This window comes from Rousettus aegyptiacus, unplaced genomic scaffold (assembly GCF_014176215.1).
Source record: "Rousettus aegyptiacus isolate mRouAeg1 unplaced genomic scaffold, mRouAeg1.p scaffold_m13_p_13, whole genome shotgun sequence".
In the NCBI taxonomy this organism is placed as follows: Eukaryota; Metazoa; Chordata; class Mammalia; order Chiroptera; family Pteropodidae; genus Rousettus; species Rousettus aegyptiacus.
In genome coordinates, this window is record NW_023416288.1 from 52,792,661 (window position 1) to 52,811,719 (window position 19,059).

General features: G+C 37.9%; 1 protein-coding gene and 1 pseudogene across 5 annotated transcripts in view; both read left to right on the forward strand.

Moving 5' to 3' along the window:
* The window catches only part of TPK1 (thiamin pyrophosphokinase 1), a 234,657-nt gene that overhangs the window by 36,618 nt on the left and 178,980 nt on the right, over nt 1–19,059 (forward strand). For 4 of the 5 annotated variants that reach the window (XM_016157158.2, XM_016157159.2, XM_036230749.1 and 1 more), the window contains exon 3: nt 3,608–3,679. In XM_016157158.2, coding sequence (XP_016012644.2) covers nt 3,608–3,679 — 72 coding nt within the window. Of the gene's footprint in view, nt 1–2,548; nt 3,680–19,059 lie in introns of those variants that run through there. The other variant, XM_036230750.1, reaches the window with a different exon arrangement.
* LOC118610994 lies at nt 13,267–13,385 on the forward strand (annotated as a pseudogene).

The following is a 19,059-nucleotide window of genomic DNA, read 5'->3' on the forward strand; positions in this document are numbered from 1 at the left end:
GGGCGGCCGGTGCAGCAGCCTTGAACGCCGTCAGCAGCTGGCGAGGTGGCAGCGTGCCGAGCCTAGGAACGCGGCTTCCCTCATTCGGGTCGTGGTGAGTGTGTGCATTGGGAACGTGGATATGGCTGACCTTCGCACGGGGGAAGAGAGAGAGAACATTTCTTGGTGTAGTCTTCTCCTTTACGTCAAAGACTCGAAGCTTCGTCACACATAACCCACCTTCCCTGTTTCTCCCTCCTTACAGAAAATGCAGAACGTTCTTTTTTTCTGAACTGACATGCATTTCTAGCATGTGTGGATCCCCTCGAGTATTTCTGGGGGCATTTTGGTTTTAGCGGCATAGCTTATATGATGCTAGGGTTACCGAACTTGGACGGGCCCATTCCCACTGCATCGTTGGAGGTAACGCTCTGGAACGGAAATCGACTTGCCCTTTCAGAATCTGTTTACACTCTCCACCTGCATGGTTGAGTGACAGTAGCTAGATATGTGCCCAGGTTTTTAGAGCTCAATGTCATGTTGCATGGATTTCTTTCTTCCCTTAAAAGGTAGTAAATATAAACATCCATTTAGCTTGCAAAGGCTTAATCTATTCTCAGATAAAACACTTCCAAATGCTTTAATTACATAGTTGGACTTCTGTGAACTGTCTTCACTTTCTTTAGATTGTTCTTGAGTTATAATGGTCCAAACGCCGGTTAGCTGCTTTAAGGCAAGATGAATGGTTTGGTTGCTGTCTCTTCTAGTACCCTTCCTGGAACGTTTTGTGTGACATGCATCTATTCTGAGAAAGGCGTTTCCTGAGCGTGTGGCTAAAGTAAAAATGTGAAAGATGGAATCGTCTTCAGTCTACCTGAGGAAGCTAGTGTGTATGTCACAGAGGGAGGCCGTGGGAGGACAGGGCGAGGGAAGGGAAGACGAGGCGGGGAGAGAAAGCACAGTGAGATCACACACATAGGGCCTTTTAGATGATTTGTTAGAAACTTGACTTTTACTGAAGGGAAGTCAGTGGAGGGTTTTGAAGAGAGAGACGCTTTGATCTGACTCGATTTTAACAGGGCCCGTCTGGCTACTGTGCGGAGGGGGGACAAATGTGGAAGAAGCGAGGCCAGTTAGAGGGCCATGCGATAAGATCTGGAGGTGAGAAAAGTTCTCGTGAATGGCTCATTACCGGAGAAGGCGGTACCAGTATGGGCAAGAGCGGATGAAGAAAGAGTGGCCAGGAGTTTGGTTTCGGGCATGTTAAGTTTGAGGTGTCCGTCACATACCCAAGCGGAGTTGTCGAGTGGGCCATTAAACGTACAGTTTGGGAGTTTAGGAAGAGGGCCTGAGGTCCGAGACGTGACTGTGGAAGCCATCACCGTGGGTAGTGTGTGAAGCCAGAGGCTACAGGGCATTACTTAGGGCAGTTGGTGTAGGTTAAGATGAGGCCCAAGGCAGACACCTAGAGCACTTCCGGTATGGAAGCTGAGGATACTCAAAGTTTATGCAACAAATATTTATCGAGGGCTTTCTGCTCAGGCGAGGAGTCAGTAGAAGAGGAGACGGGAAAGGAGTGGCCAGTGAGACAATAGGAGAACCCACAGACAGTGGTTCCCACAAAGTAAGGGAAGACACGATTCGGGCAGGAAAGGGCGCAAGAAGCGACCTACTCTGCGTTGGCCGAGGTGAGAATTGAGATGCAGTCATTGAACTTCAGAATAGGAGGCCGTCGAGACCCCGACAGTAGATATTTCCGGGAAGTGGTGGGATGAAAACCCGTTGCAGTGAGTTTTGCTGCGTGAAGACTGACACTGAGATGCGGGATCTAAAGGTGTTGTAGGGCAGAGTGACCATCTAATTGAGCATCCAAACCAGGACACTTTGCCAGTGGAAGGGGGCGCCCATGAAGTCGATCAGATGGTCACTTTTGATGGTGGCATGGGAGGCAAGAGAGAGTTTGCAGGGAAGTATCTGTTTATGTATATACTCTATTTACTTTCTCTGTAGCAATTTCCTATATATAAGTTACCAGTTTTTAGTCCATTGCTAATTCGATTATTTTAATAGACTTCGGTATGAAATATTTGTTCAGAGCTTTTTAATAGTTCTACTTTGTCCGCATGCAATTTATTTCCTCAAAGAACGAATTGACTTGACAGTTTTGATTTCCCTGTGCACACTTAAAGAAATATCCTGCTCTTAAATATAGAAGTTTATGCAATATGAAAATGAAACTCAGTGCCCTAGAGTTTTCATTATTTAACTGAAATACTTTCAGGGATGAGAGATTTATAATAATGGTTTTTTTATCCTCTAACAAAATAGATACTACGTATAATGACTGGCATGTGTTTTGGCTAATATTGATTTTATCTGAGTTTTTTTTAAACAGAGGTCATAAACCCTTGATAACTTGCTAATGCATTTCAGTAAATTTTTTTCTATTGGAAATTGTGTTTTATTTCAGTGTATTTTCTCTTATAGTACTGGTCTTTAATCCTTTTTGAAAAAATCTCACACCATATCAGTTAAAAAAGCAACCCATTTATATTTCTTTATGAAAAATTATACTTTTTATTGTAATCTATACATATTTTCTTCACAAAACAACAATTAAAAAGGGAGAAATAAAAATGAAATGTTTTAAAATAATGTTGCTATTTACAATCACTTTCTACAGTTGTTAATATTTCAAGGTATCAAGGCAGTGGTTCTCGACTTTGGTTACCCGTTAGATTTTTATGATGCTTTTAAAAAAAACATGATGCACAGACCCAAGGCAGGCATGTTGAAGTAGAATCTCTTGGGAATGAGATTGGCTTTTTGGCTTTTTTTTTTTTTTTCCATCTGTGACTCATATACAGTGAGGTTGAGTTCACTGCTCTATATACTTATGGGCAGATTCATCATTTGTGATAATTGATATAAACCCCAGTTCATGTCTCTTTCTAATCTCTTTCCCTTTCTCCCTAACTGCACTCAAGTTCTTATTTTTATTTTTAATGTTTTTTTTTTTCAATTATAGTTGACATACAACATTATATTAGTTTCAGGTATACAACATAGTGATTAGACATTCATATAACTTATGAATGATCACCCCAATAAATCTAGCACCCATCTGACGGAAGTTCTTGTCAGCACTGGTTAGACTGTATTTGATGCTCATTAAGATCCATTTCTAAGAGGTACAAGGGATCAGTTCTACCAATTTCTTTTATGATTATGCTATGGCAGAATTTGTGTTATCAATGTATGTCGAAGAATATCTTTAAACTACTGTTCTTTTGCAATGATTAGTTTATGCAGAAGTCTGTAATTTTATTGGGAACAGGCAAAATGCATGAAAAGCATACCCAATTGTTTATATGATAAATTATTTTTGTAATAAATTCCTTAGCAATATAGTAATGTGACAGAGATATTGAATAAAGTAGATACAGCTAATCTATGGTATCTTTTAAAATTAAGGTAAGAGAAAAATAAAATTAAGGTATGAGAAATTAGCTGTGGTTGAAATTTAGCTTTGTGTAGATAGACAATCTGGACTAGTAGAGCATAATTCTAGACTCCTGAAGAAGATAAAAGACTTAATCCACTTATTTTACTTCCTTTTTTTCCATAGGAAATTTGAAATACTGCCTTGTGATTTTGAATCTGCCTTTGGATAAATGTTTTCGTCATCTTTGGAGCAAAGGTAATCTTAATTAATGTTTATATTTCTTTACTTTCTTACTTTTTGGGAGATTTATTAACATGGCTGTTAAATAACCTGGAACCTAAATATAATACCAAAACGTGGATTTCAAGATAAGATGCTTAATTACCGAATTATCAGAAGACTCCATTATTGCTTCTCAGCCTGTTTGTGGATGTGGTCTCCTCAGCATGGACCCCCAAAGACAGAGTTGCAGTGTAGCCCCACTCTGTTACATTTCAGCACTGCTGCGCGGGTGTTAATCCTGAGTGCTCAACAAGTATTTCCTCGAGTGTAAATGTTTCGGCACTAGTGACAGCAGGAAGTATCCATAAATCTCACCTGCCCCATCCTCCAATAATAAGATACCTCCAAGGTGACCAGATTGGCAAAAGTAAAAAAAGACGACAAGTTGCCAGAATGTGGAATCTCTAGGGATGCTGAAAAATATAGTTAAAAGTGGAATCGTTTCACAGAATTAATACTTTTGTGAGGTTTCATGCAAGAAACAGGCTTTATTAACTTTTTAATATTATCCTTTGATTTTTATTGAATTAACTCTAAGCTAGAAAATAATATTAAATATCATTTGCTGTTTTGAACCTCTACTCTTCTTCCACGCAATCTTGAGTTGTTTTTTTTTTTTAAGGTATTCTTCTGCGAAGTTATCAATGTAAGTTGTAGACCAAATTATAGATAAGCAGAAGAACTCGATATATCGATGCATATTCCTGATCTTCTCTTATCTCAGAATTCTTTAGTATTCTCCATGTAAGGTTTTGTCTCTCAGAATGCAAACATGTTAATAAGCTTATTCTCTGGACAGAGGTAATTGTAATACTAGAGGGAATAAATCATTACAAATGATTTTGTATAAAATATTTTCCTTGTCCAGGATCATTAGGATGAAAACTCTGTGTTCTAAATTTAGCCATCTTTAAGTTCACCAGCTTAAAATTTCATCTTGTAATTGTACTAACATTGCCCTCCAAGTTGGAAAATTATTTAATCATTAACATATCTTCCGCAGCACTCACTGTTTGCTTACTTGTAATTAGGTAGTGGTTTGGCTGCTGGAAAGCTGTAAGGTCTTTCGTGTCTCTTAATCTCTAGTGTCTGGCACATCATTGCTCAGTAATTACAATAAGTGAGAGTGAACTTAACATGTTTTATATTGCTAATAAATACCAAAGTAGTGATTAGGTACATCCTTTTACCTGAACTTATATAAGGTTTTATTATATTTTTAGTAGAGCGTGTGAGCCACTGTGTTTTATTGCAAACATTAGAAACACAAAATAATCACTGATAGGAACTGCTGGAAACCCTGGATAATGAAAGCTACATCTTAAGCAGTTCCACATTTGGGGGGATGAGGGGCCTATTTTGTACATGGTGTAATAGAATGTACATTTTTGAGCTGACTAAAGTTCTTCATATTAGTAGTTTTTCTATAGGGAATTTGGTTTGAAGAAGTCCCATGCCTGATAGACACCAAATACTCATTTAATTAAAAAACAAAACAAAACAAAACAAAAAAATGCTTGGTCAGTTGTCTATTTACACGAAGAGAATGAAAGATATCTAAGGTTTCATGTGTACAAAATGGTTAGATAATTCTCATTTCCAAAATAACTAGGTTATAGAAGTGTTAAGTTCTTTCATGTATACCTCTAGGATAATTCTCGGCTTTGCGGAGCCATTCATCATTGTAAATAGCAGATTTGTTAATAAATACTGAGGAAAGGGGAAATAGGGTTTCTGTGATTGTCATAACAGAACCTGTCATTTTATGTTTGTGTTTCTCTTCCAAGAAAAGTCAATAAAATAGGGAAACTTCGAGCTTGAGTTGTTGATGTGAACAGAAGAGAGAGGCCTAGAAAACGGTATCGGGCAGCGCGGGGGGTTTGGGAGGGAAGACGGAATCGTGGTTTGGGATTTCGCCCAGGAAGGGCAGGCTGGAGGCTGCCATGTCAGTTGCTCTCGAGCTGATACATGCCACGTTTTCTGTAACTCCTGCGGATGTGCAGATTGTGAAGAGCAGAAAACGGGGTGAAAGCTGGGCTGTTAAACGAAATGGAGAAATATTTAAAGGCTGCTGTGTAGTATAAGTTTCATATATATAATTGATCATTTAACTTGAACCCATGACAAAGGCTTCTGTTGAGTAGGTATTTTCTGAGGTTCGTTTCAGGGCAAGACTACTTCGATGGTTCATTTTTTAGTTTCTTTCTGCAATATTTAATTGACATGTTCTGAAATTTAAATGACTAAAGAAGGGATTCAAGGGAGGTTAAAATAATAGAAGTTTTAAAATGTATTTTCCCTTTAATTCTTCATGAAGTTTCAATGATTTTCTTGGTCACATATATCCCTACCTGTTCCAGCATTTTGTATACTCGATTAAATATAGATATATAAAATAAGTACGTAGGTAGAAGTATAGTTGGTGTCTGACTTTTCTGTGACTATCAGATTATTGACATTTGTGAGTGGATATTGCCCTTAGATTTCTTAACCTTTTTTTTTTTTTGGTTAAGCTTTCTCTTCCTGTAAATATTTCTTACCCTGAAATACGATGTGATGAATAAAAAAAATAATGTTTGCATTTGAATAGCTCTGCTTATTTCTTGTTATAAGACAGTTTTTCTCAATGTGGGGATACCAGGTTTTCCAGGGTCGTCAAAGACAGTAGGAGAGCTCACTGAGGTACCTAAAAGTGAAAACAGAAATAGGCATCCTAGCAGACATTCATTTACCTGGGATAAGGTTACGTAGACTGACCATATTTCAGGTTTCTAGGAGCTAACTTCTTAAAGTGTGTCCTCATTTTTAACATAAGTTCATAGCCTTTCCATATGACCCAAGTAACAGTGGCGAGTGTGTTAACTAGATCATGAATCAGTCACCGTAGTATGTTAATGTCAGGTGTTTATCTACAGGGTGACACTTTTTTCCCCTCCAGTAAGGAATTACTTTGATTTCTTTTCCAGTTCTCTGGTAACCAACTTGTGATCACATCAGGCCATAGGCAACATACTCCGGTTTGTTTTGGATAAGGCTTACGGCATAAAATATTTGACCAATCCAGCAGGCCTTAGAGGTTAAAGAGAAGCACATGTGGCATTCCGTGAATTGAAGTATGCGCCGGCCTTTGGTTTTATGACATCCGCTTTCCCTTCTGCTCCGTTCGTAATTGGCTGATACCTGCTGGTGCCCTTCCGTGTCAGGCATTGGGTGAGAAGTCGGGGACGTAATTGCGGGCTCTCAGTTACGGCCGGAATTGAGAGGGGAGCCCGGGGCAGCCTGTTCCTCGTGGAGGCGTGAGAGGCTCTTCGAGCCTCAAGTCCCTAGAGTGAACTTGCTCTATTCCTGCTTCTTAATAGCTGAATTTATTGTAGTATTTGATTAATCGAATCTACTTAGCTCGTGTCTGTATGTTTTTCCGTCTTTAAACAAAAACACCTTACTTGAATACGAGTTTTTTTTTAATAGATTTGTGACTTGCTCCTCTAAATACACTGGTCGTGTGCTAGTGATCAGTGTTGCTACCAGATTTTAGTTTTAAATAAAGGAGAAATCTGCGATAAAGCACTTGCTTCAATAGTAGTTTTGTTGTACTGCTCCTTTTCCTTCAGAAACTACGTACCCAGGTCTCTGTAAGTCTCTTTTTACCTGATTATTTGCTGTTAAGCTTAACCAAACTTAACAAATTATTGTGTAAAGTTTTTTTTTCTTTTTTCTACTCCCACTTCTCAGTTCTGTGGGGCTTCATTACTTTGCTTCTGGGATCCAGTGTTGTTTATTCTCATTAAAATAAGATACATCAAATATCTGCCATTTTTGTGTGTATATCGGTCGAGTTAATTGGTATCCTTTAGAATGCTCGGCATTGATCAATATTTTAATCCTATTATATCTGTTTGCATACATTATCCCTGCTAGAGGAATTTCAAGGGAAACCTGTGTTTTGATAATAGCTTTGGAAACTTTGAAATCACCTTAGGGTCATTCCTAACGCTGATTCTGGAATGGCTAGTCCTGGGGTGTATGTGTGTGTGTTTTAAGAGTCTGTTTCTAATATAGTGTTGTCTCTGGCCTCATCTCCCACTACTACCCCTTTCTATGTATTTAATGGTCATTATACTAGGTCTTCCATTTGTTCATGTCCCCCTCCACTTCGCTACCTCCGAAACAGAGCGTCACCTAGTCATCTTGCAAACTTTCGCTCACTCATTAAGGTCCAAGTCAAGTGTCACCTTTTGTGAAGGAAGACTTCCTTAGCTTGCCCCAGTAGTAATAGATTTCTTCCCCAGTGTTTCTGCAGTGTTCCTGTTACTCGTAAATGTCACCTTCTGTCTTCTCAAGGATAAGCTTCTTGAAAACAAATGCAAAGTGCCTAGCTGAAGACGTTGTTCGTTTAGTTCCTGTGACACTGGCCCGGAGGTCGCTGTTGTAGGTCATCTTGGCAGCTGCCTAAGGTCAGTGTCTGCTTTAATGCTTTCTGGATCCCGGAGGGTCCTCTTGCCCCGATGCGAACCAGCAGCCAGCAGGGCTTGTGCGCTGGTGCTCGCTCTCTGTCCCTCTCTCCTAGATTTGTCTCTGGTCCTCAGCCTCAGTTGGGTCCCTTTTCTATCTTTGCTGAACCTGAACTCCATCGCTCATTTTGTTTTTCCTTCGCCCTGTGACTCTCAGATGCTTGTGTTATTTCTTGGTACAACCAATCAGAACTGATACTTTTATTAGTCAGTCCTTATTTCCTCATACTCATACGTAGGAATGTATTTCTTTTTCAACTCTATGGTTTTATAACTTTGACAGTCGATGTGCTAACAGATGTGTTATTAGAATATATCCTCTTTGTTCATTGTGGTATTATGGTAAGCCTGTATTACACGGAAGGATATAAAATTATACAATTAAGCAATGCTTTTCTAACAGTTGTGACTAAAGAGATTTGTCGTATTTTATTGCAATACTTGTGAAGCTCCTTTTTTAAAAATAATCTTTGTGAGAATTGTTGATTAACCTTATTTTTGAGAACATAAAAATGCTTTTTGACAATGCTTTAGTTTTCCCTTAGATTTCCATCTTTAATTATAGAAATATGTATGCGTTGTAAAAATTTAGAACATTACAGTTTAATGAAAAAGTGTTGGTCCTCGTTAACTATATTCCCTTCATTATTTGTTTTATCTTTGTATTTTTTTCACTGTTTTCCTTGAAATGACTTTTACATGTACTTCTGACTATCAGGTAGTAGACAAAATGCTACTACTACATAGGAAAATGTCCGTAAAATGGTGATTGCCAGCCATGTGACTTTGTATGCTTTATGGCAGCTAGTATAGACATTTTAACTGACTGTTTTACTTGGTTCTTTATGTCATTTAGATCTGTGTCCTAACTGGTATATCAGTTTTTAATGTAGCCAGAAAATGGCTTTCAAGTTAGTATGACCACGTGTGCGTGCGTGTGTGTACATACATATACATGTACATATATACATTCATTCACTTACGTTTGTTTCATGTTTAATTTACACACACACTTTTTTTTTTTTTTTTTTTTTGCTTGATGTTAAGCCTCAATGAGGTTAGCCTGATGTGTGGTTAATTAGAAGAGTATAGTAAGCATATTATTAATCGCTGTCCTTGCTCCAGAGCCCAGGGTTTTGTGGTGTGGTCTTTTTAGTGAAACAAAGTAAACGTAACAAAAGAAACCCAAAGCAAAACCCAAAGGATTCTACCTCTACACTGGCCATCTGGTGGACAACCGCGTAAACCTAGGAAACAGAAGGAAAACATTGTCTCCGGGTCAGTCACCTAGTCACCTGGAGGTGACTTCAGCATTTCGTGTCTCTTTTCTCGTAGCTGTCGGCGTCCAGCCTTCGGAAGGCCGTGGTCTCATTCTCCCGGTTCAGGTCCTCGGGTCTTAGTGTTAGGGCCTCGTCTGAGACGTGGACGAGGTCACGATCGGCAGCTCCTTGCAGGGCGTTGTTAATGAGAACCAACGGTTCCCCCGTGGTGGCTTTTCTCCACATCGTCCAGCTACTCAGTCTGAGGGACTTCTGAACGGGGGGCTTTGGAGAGGTGACTCCGCTCGCCCTCAGTTTCTCCCACCAGGCAGAGCGTGCCGTGCCCTGGAGAATGTGGAGACGTTGGGTCTTTTTCCCGCCCTGGCCCAGCCGTGAAGTGTAAACCCCAGACCGTTACGTGCTGGGTCAGTGTTTGTGTGTCTGTGTGTATGAAGTTTTCATTCCATATTGCACAGTCATTTCTGCCTTGCAATGGGTCTTTTCAAGGCTAATCTGGATGTTTATTTTTGGGGTTATGGTAATTAATGGAATACAGATGAGTTAAAGAATATTCCGCTGGTTACTATCTGTGTGCGAGTGTAGATTAAAAAATAGCTTGAGCGTCTTTTGGAGTACTAGCCTCCGAGCTTTTCGTTTAAGGTAGTAGCTGCCTCGGGTTTCTTGGGAAGAAGGTGCCCTGGGAGGCAGAGGAGGAGGGTGTGCTTGCCGTCGGTGCTGCCTGCCTGGGACACTCGTGTGGCCGAGAGGGACTCTGGTCCGCGTTCCGTCTGCGCCCAGCATTTTCTGGCCATGTTTGGAACAAGCCAGATGGGGCACCATTGAGGGGCCGTGGAAATCACAGGGAAAAACGCTGGTCCAAGCTAGTCAGAGAGGAGCTGTGGGGAACCGAAGGAGGACTAAACAGTGTCGATTGCTTGCTGCATCTCAGGGCAGCCTCGCCGTGGATGGGAGACAGCCACCCCCCCCCCCTTGTGAGGCCCCTTTGCTACCTAGTTATCATGAATTTAGCTTTTAAGAATTTGCTGGTTATGACTGCCTGGATAGGTAGGATATCATGTACATTTTTGTCATTTAGATGCATCTTGGCAAAGTCCTAACAGATACATTAGCTTGGAAAATGCTGGGTTTTAGGATATCTGAATTTTAGCTGGGACAATCTGGGAGCCATCTGTTCTAGTAGTGAGTAGCTTAGTCGTTAGACTTAAGAATCTTGTGTTCGTTAGGCTTATCACAGTTTATTGAACTACCAAATTGACACTATTTGCGTCATTTTCTGTGCTTAGTGTTTCACAAAACTTACACTTTGAACACATTTGAGTGAACGTTGAGCCAAAGATCTGATGAGCAATTTGCATACTTGGTTCAGGTCCATTAAACAAAACATTATGTTTAAGTTGTGGTCCCTGTAAATAAGGCTGGCAGACAAGATCTATCCCAGTCATACAGAAAAGTTTAGTGATGATAAAAAGATTATTTAAATATTTGAGGCATCTTAATACATCAGTGGCACAGAACAAAACATACCATGTTTGCTCTAATGCCTGCTACTCCCATCCCCAAGGTGATGGCGCATTTCTGTTGAATTAGAGCTCATACTATTTTGAGCGTTATAACACAAACATCGTCGGATAGTGGGGACCTCCGTGTTGCTGTTCCTTTCTTCCCATGACCCACTCTTATGCCTTTGTGCTGCGTTGCTTTGTGTTTTGTTTCAGTAATCAGCATCGTAAGGCATTTAGGAAATTGTCACCAAAATTTCGAGTACTTTATTTTTGAAATGCATTTATAAATTTTCCACTATCCTTTAATTCCATGATACTTTATATGAGCTATTGCATGTGATCATCTAAAACAGAGAAGTCACTTTTAAATACCAAGTTTCATAACATTACATATTCTAATGTGTTTACTGAGAGGCAAAAAAAAAAAAACAAAAAAAATCATTATTTTATTTCCTTTTTTCATCTGTATTTTTTTGAGCATTGTCTATATCAAGCAGCATAAAAGAACTGAGATATCCGTGAGAAAGACGCCGGCCCTGTTCTCGAAGCGCTTACGACGTGGTATCTGCCGTACACAGTCCCATTGTAAATAAATATCATAATATTCCCTGCAAATAAAAGTGTGTTATTGTTATGGCTGAACTGTTTTCACCTCAAATCACATGCCAAAGCCCTAAACCCAAAGCGATAATACTTGGAGATAGTGCCTTTAGAGAGGTAAGTTAGTTGAATGGGGTTACAAGGTGGGGTCCTACAGAAATACAAGTGGTGTCCTTAGAAGAAGAGACACCAGGGATGATGCTCACGGAGAAAAGGCCACGTGAGGACAGCCAGAAGGACAGGGAGAAGGTGGCCATCTGCAAGGCTAGGGGAGAGGCCTCAGGAACCAGCCCTGCTGACACCTTTCTCTTGAACTTCTGCTCTCCAGAACTGTGAGAAAATAAATTTCTGTTGTTTGTCGCCCAGTCTGTGGTATTTTGCTATGTTAAGTCCTAGCAAACTAGTATAGTTTTATACAAGGCTTTTTGGCCAGTGGCGAATTGTTCAGCTCTCTGTTCTCTATAGAAGAGCACTGATCTCAAAGGTCCTTTTCATTTGTAAGTCTGGCTCCAGGTATTCCTATAGGCAGTCTTGATCATCCCTTACTGCGTCATAGCTCCAATCAGTTACTGGTAGGCAATGAACTTGACTGGGATTCAGTGCTGTAGCCTGAGACTGATATTGGTCCCCCTTTGTTTACAGAAGGTATTTCACTGACTTCAGAAAAATGGTGGGAATAATCTATATATTAGATATTAATTTGATGGATGTAATCAGAGCTTGGGAAATCAATTTTGGATACCTTAAATGGACACAGAAAAAAGTATAGACAAAATAGATTAAAGCACAAATTTAGATACTCAGTTATCATTGATCTCTTGCCCTTCATAAAGATGAGAAGAATTTGTTCTTCTAAAACTCCTGTTAGAAAGAATTGCTTTGGGACCATTATAAACTTCAGTCTGGGTATTCTGTAGGTCATTTCGCACTAACAGCAACCTTAAAGGGATTTTTTTTCTTTTCTGAGTAGGACATGGCCTGTTTGCAGTACAGTGACCAGCCGTCTTGCATTAGACTGATTCATAGTGTGATAAACAAGGAATTGCAGATCCCACCATTGGGCTCTTATTGAAACTGTATGTTGGTTCTAAGTAGGACCACCAGGGAAAGGAGGGTGTTTTAGATGGAGGAGAGGGCAGTAGCTTCTTAAAAAAAAAAAAAAAAAAAAAAAAAAAACTTAAATGTGTATAGAAAGAAAGAGAAAAGTTGTTCCCATGCATACTATTATTTAGTTTGTTTTTAAAATTTTGTGTTTCTGATTTGGGAACAGCCATGTTATTTGTTAATAAAAGTGTTTAAGATATGTTACTTTCTTTTGAATACCTTTATAGAAAAATATCTCAACTTTTGCCGTGTTAATACAAATACACACATACACACATATACACACACACTTTAGAGGACTCAGTGATTTAGCTTTGCTGGGAAAAAATGTTCACTAGATTCTAAGGATGGCAAATGAAGTGGGTTAGTGAAATCAGCCAAGATATACTGTCCAAACCTATCTTCTAAAAGGTACCAACCTCCCTCCCTCACACTCACCCACCCTTCCTCTCTTCCTTCTTCCCTATGCAACTTAAATAGTGAAAAAGGGGAAAAAATGATGTCTTCTCCCCAATAAGTCATAAATGAATGACTGTAAGAATTTAGCATTATAAAATATTTTAGTCTATGACCATGCCACCCTGAACAAGCCCGCTCCCATCTGATCTCAGAAGCTAAGCAGGGTCGAGCCTGGTTAGTACTTAGATGGAAGACCACCTAGGAAGACCAGGTGCTGTAGGCATAAAAAAAAATAAAAAATAAAGAATTGTAAGCTGACAGAGTCCTTGCAATCTGTGAGGTTAACCAAGGGTTGCCTCGCCAAATAAATAAACTAATATATAAAAATATTTTAAATTCTTTCATTCTGAAGTTGAAATTCATCTATCCTATGTGTAAAACACTTTGCAAAGTAATAGAAGTTAATAGAAAAGAATCATCCAGAATATATATTTTTGAAATTATCTTTCTGCCATTCAAATAGAATTGTTCTGTAATCTTACACTAAAGATCGAAGTGTCAAAAAAATGCACCCTCCCTTCCTATATTCTGTCATTCCCTTTAAGAACACCGAAGTATTTTAACTTGCTCAGCAGTATGATATATCTTTGGGATGTTCTCCTGAGTTCACAAGAGGACACCATAGAGGATAAATAAGGCGCATTGAATTATTTTCAATTCTCAGCAAATTTTGGTTATGTTAAACAAATAAATTGGTAAACACTGTGTTTACAATGCACTTATTGTTCCCAGCCTCTGGATAATTCATTAGACAAATGTTTATTGAATATATAACTTACCACTGGTTACAGACCGAAGCCAGTCTTTTTGTTTTATGATGACTTTATACATCTTGGTTATAATGATGCATTTCATAATTTCAGTCATTTCCCTGGGGTATCACTGGCAGTTACTCATTCATAGCATTGTGTATTCATATTCAGAAGCATGCAGAACTTTGTGGACGGACCAAAAGGGGCATTACCTCTGTACTGACTGGAAATAGGCTGGGCTTATCATCTTGGAGAGAGGAGAAAAGATTTGTAGGAGTATGGATGTAAGTGCACAGAAAAAGCAAAATTAAGGTTTTCCACAAATATATAAAGATGCCAACTTAAACAACTGTGTATTTAACCCAGTAGATTTATTTAATTGTTCTCATTTATCCGTCTGGTTTAGCCATGCGCATATGCTTAGATTAACCATATTCTCTTTTGCCTCGATTATGTAGGCAGGACTATTTTATTTTTCCTTATTTTAAAATTTTATTAATCTAAATTATGACTAAATCAAAGATGTCCTTGAGAAAATAAGCTTTTAGTCATAACATTCAATTGGCATCTGAAGTACTGTATTTTAAAATTCCTGCTGGTTCAATAAAATACCATCTCATTATTGGAAAGGAGATAGGAATATTGTCATAATATTTCAAATGGAACACTGTTGCTGGTTTTTATGGGACATTTTTAGAAGAGACTCCATAATAGTTTTCATTTCATTTGTACATTTTTATATCCTGACTTACATAAAAAAGTAAAAAATAAAACATGTTAATGTTACAAATTAGTCTAAAATTAGTATCTTTTTCCCCAGTGATAACAAAATTATAGTTAGAGATGTGAATTGTTTATCTTCTCAGGGTATAAAAACCAATCGGTATATCTGCTTTCTGGGCCTTATAGAAACACTTCTTTCATCCACAGGAGAAAAATAAATAGAATATGTAAACTTTTCTTTCTGTAAATAGAAAATAATCTTTTTACATTTAACAACAATGAACTCCGTGTATGTATTACTCTACAAAAGTGTGGTTAAATGCAGTTTGGAAATGGTTTGGAGCTTCTACTTGTAGAAAATGATTTTTATATCATGTCTGCCTTGCAGGACATTTGGTTCTGTCCAAAACGTCTGTGGAGGCATTTGGCCCATGCCAAAAGGTCCTTGAAATTTGGTCCTTGACATGTGCCATTACTGGCTTGGCTGCTGCAGCAAGAAGGGTTATTGTTGGCAATACAACCACAACACAATTATCGGGTCAATAAAACATGATAATATTTCTTATATACTAATTCTGTAGACCAAAAGTATAAATAATTGTTCTGGGCTTTCTGATCCAGGGATGTTTTCTAAGAGTGGACGTTTTTGACAGAACCATTGGCGTGGACCAGATACAATCATGGATGTTTTTGATTGGACCAAATGTCTTCGTGGACATTTCAGACAGGTCCGCTAATCCGTATCTGTGGCATCTGTTAACGCTCCATAAGCACGCAACAGTGAATTACCGTAGCTAAGCAGATTTGGAGTTCTTTCTCTTACCATTCATTCAGTTTAACAAAACTTGAAGTTGTGGTATGAATGTTTAGATTTTATTCTTTATTAAGCACAATTGGCATTTAAGTTTCTGGAAGGAAGGTTGAGCTATGTAATACCTGTATTCCTTGTAAAAAATGTTTAGTTGTGAGTTTTGAGTAACTATATTTTCAGCAAGCTATAAGATTTTTCTGCTAATCCCTCATTAGAAGTTATTAATAATAATTGTCAAACTCCCAATTAGCATGAAAACAACTTGGTGTAGATTTCGTCCATTCTCGGTTTATTCTATCTCTACACTAATGAGACTTTATATTTTGAGTGTTGATTTTGGTACTGGGAGATCTTTTACTATTCAGGTGGGTTTCAATTATATTTACCATATAGTATTTATAATGCCAGAAATATCTCCTAATTATTTTATATGAAGACTTTTGATACTTGTCAAGTACTTTTTTAGAACAAACTAGAAGTGCTTAATGAATGTATTTCAGTATAGTATAGACAACAACTTTGTTAGCATTTTAACTTTAGAGTTAATGTAAAATTTACCTTTGCATGCTGATGAGCATTTTGTTTCTCTCTTTAACAATTTTATGTTATCATACTATTTGTTGATAGTGTCTACTCTTTCTTTCCTTTTTATCTTTAAATATGGAACTAATGATAATTCACCTGCTTTTTATTCAATTTTGAATCAAAATTAAAAGAAAATTATTATGGTACATGGATAGTGACAATTTCAAGTGAAAGTAAAAATTGTTGGTAGTTAATTAAACTTCTTTCTGTTTAATGAATGCTACCAGCATAGTTCTGTAGCTTATATTAAGGTAAATTGATAGTATATATGTCAGCAAAATAAGTGAGGGAAAGTTACAGAGATAATTTATTTACAGCTATGGAATTAAAAAGGTAAAATTGAATGAACTTAAAAATGTATATAGAAGAATATTGCTGAACTTTCTGTTGTTACCAAGACTTTTTTTTTTTCCTTAGATATATCAAGATAGCCTTAATTAAGATGGTATCTGATTGATGTTTGGTGTATTAGACTAACAGAGTATTATCCTTGATTGACTAATTGGACACTGTCTTTATTTCATTTGACCTTTCCAAATAGCATATTTTCAGCTTTGGTACTGTAGATAAAAGTGAGAAGAAACATTTGCTGCTAACATTCAATGGCTTATAACATTGATAATCAGATGTGCTTTTGTTTTTTATTAATTTATGAAATTAGTCATTATTCTGGTTAGTTTTTTCAAATTTCCATGCTTTCTTGCCCATTTTTATTTACTGAGCTTGTTGTTTGGAGTGATTAAGAGTTTATTTTGGTGCCATAGATGACATAATAGGTGACAGAGGTACTTTTAATTTTTAAAGAAGCTACTGGAAACTTTCTTAAATTAACTAATGATTATTATGTTAATCCTACCAAAGAAAATTTTAAAAAATGGAAAAAATATTTTTGCTCATGAATATCTAGACAATAAATCTTTAATAGATAACCAGTATTGGAAAGGGAGACATACAAATATTTCTTAATGTGTCAAAACAACAAAATCAAACTTCCACATCTGGATGAGCTAGAGAGCATTTTCCAATTTCAAAAATGTTTTTAATTTCTTATTTTCTCAAGAAAATAGGATATTTCCTGAACAGATTCAATAAGGATGAATGAACTAATGTTCCTTTGAGCTTTTGGAGATAAGCATTATATAGTAGCAAATAAAGTGAGAGGATTTTTCATGAGACTTTAATTCATTAGTATAGCGAGAGTGATCATGAGAAGGAATCAGGGTGTTAAGTGGCCGCATTAATGTCAGAAATGGAGGCTGCATTTATTTCTCCCTTCAGTTTTTATCTGCTTCCAATCTACAGGCAACATATAAAGTAATGCTTTTAAAATGTGTATCACCTCTTTTTTTTTGCTCCCCAATTTCGCTTTATAACTATACTTGGAGAAAGGCAATAAATCATTTTAATTAAACAGTATGGAATTTTTTCATAGGGGACTAAATTTAATAGAATTGTTTTAGCTGTTAACTTTCCACATTGGATTAAGATTTGCTTTCAAATTGCTAAATGGATGGCAGCTTTATTATTCTTGGCATAAAATATGCTCTCTATTGGATATTTCTGTATATGTCCCTTACTCAGCAAGTTTGAAACTACCTCCTCTTTCTCTTAAAATCGGAACTCCTGTGGACTTACGTCCTTTGTCCTTCACTAAGGCTCTTTCCCTGAAGCCATTCTTAACCCCCCACTCTTTTTTTTCTCAACCTTACAGAGATGTATTATCAGCTATTGTCAGTTTTTCTTTACTGATTCTCATCCATGTCTCTTTCCTATCCCATCTAATCTCTTCCAGGCACTGATTCTCTCCTGGGCAGTTGCAGTTCTCGGATTTATCTGCCTGCCTCCGTCAATTTTCTCTCCGTGTCTCTCCTGTACGCCATCTTTAGATTCATTTATTTAGGTTTTTATTTTTTCCTATTCAGTAGCTTTGAAGGCGTCACCATTGCCTATGGGATCAAGTACCAATGAAGTGCCTTAGGCTTCTGGGCATTTCTAGTCAGAGTTTCTTTACCATCCTGACTCTCTTGTGTGTTGTCTTCACAAGGGGACTGTGGACTTCCTGAGGGGCAGGGCCTTGCTTCTCTCTCCCACGTCAGCGCTTAGTGTAGCGCCTTGCGTGCTTTGGACCGTTAGAGGGTGTGTTGAGGAGAATCTGCTACTTGCCCCTCTGCCTGCGTTTCTTCCCGACGGCCTGTCCGCTTGCCTTCCTTTCTGTCCGTCTGTCAGCCTGCCAGTCTGCCCCTCTGTCTGCGCCAGTTTCTTTCCTATTATTTCACGTCCTGTGTTCTCCCTGAGAGGAGAACGCGTCTGATGTCCTGACCCCCAGTTTGTTTTGTCAGCACATAAACCCACTCGGTTTCTGTTCTTCTTCTGGATTTCCAAGATATCCCAAACTGGTTTTCTTTTTTCACAGAACATCATTATGCTGCCTTCTTGAGTCCCCAGTAACATTGGAGACCTGCATTTTGTGTTTGAAGGAACATTGTCCTTGTGGAGTATACAACATTTTAAAGAAATTAAAAGTAGAAAGCCGACGTACTATTCATTTCACGTTCTTCGTATTTCTGATTGCCTTTCATGCAGTGCAAGTGATAAGTTAGTATTCTAGGTGGTGGCAGAGTTGTCACAGAACCATTGCTTTTTATGTTTAAAAAACTTATTCCAAATCCTGTTTGACAGTTCAGATATGTTGCTCCCGGGTGGCGGTAGTGTGTCTTGTCTCTGTAGCATGAACTTTATCTTTCCCAATCTAGTACAACTCCCACAGTATAAACCGAAAGTTTTCCATATGTTAATATCATCTCTTAATTATAATTAGCATTATAATTGATATGATTATTGAATTGATATTTTTTCAGGAGACAGTTAACAAAAATTGTAAACATTTTGCTTTAAAGGTCCCTAACAAGAAATTGAAAAGACAACCCATAGATTGGGAAGAAATATTTGCTAATCGTATATCTGATGACTTGTAAATAGAACTTATAAAGAACTCTTAAAACTCAAGAATATAAATGACCCAATTA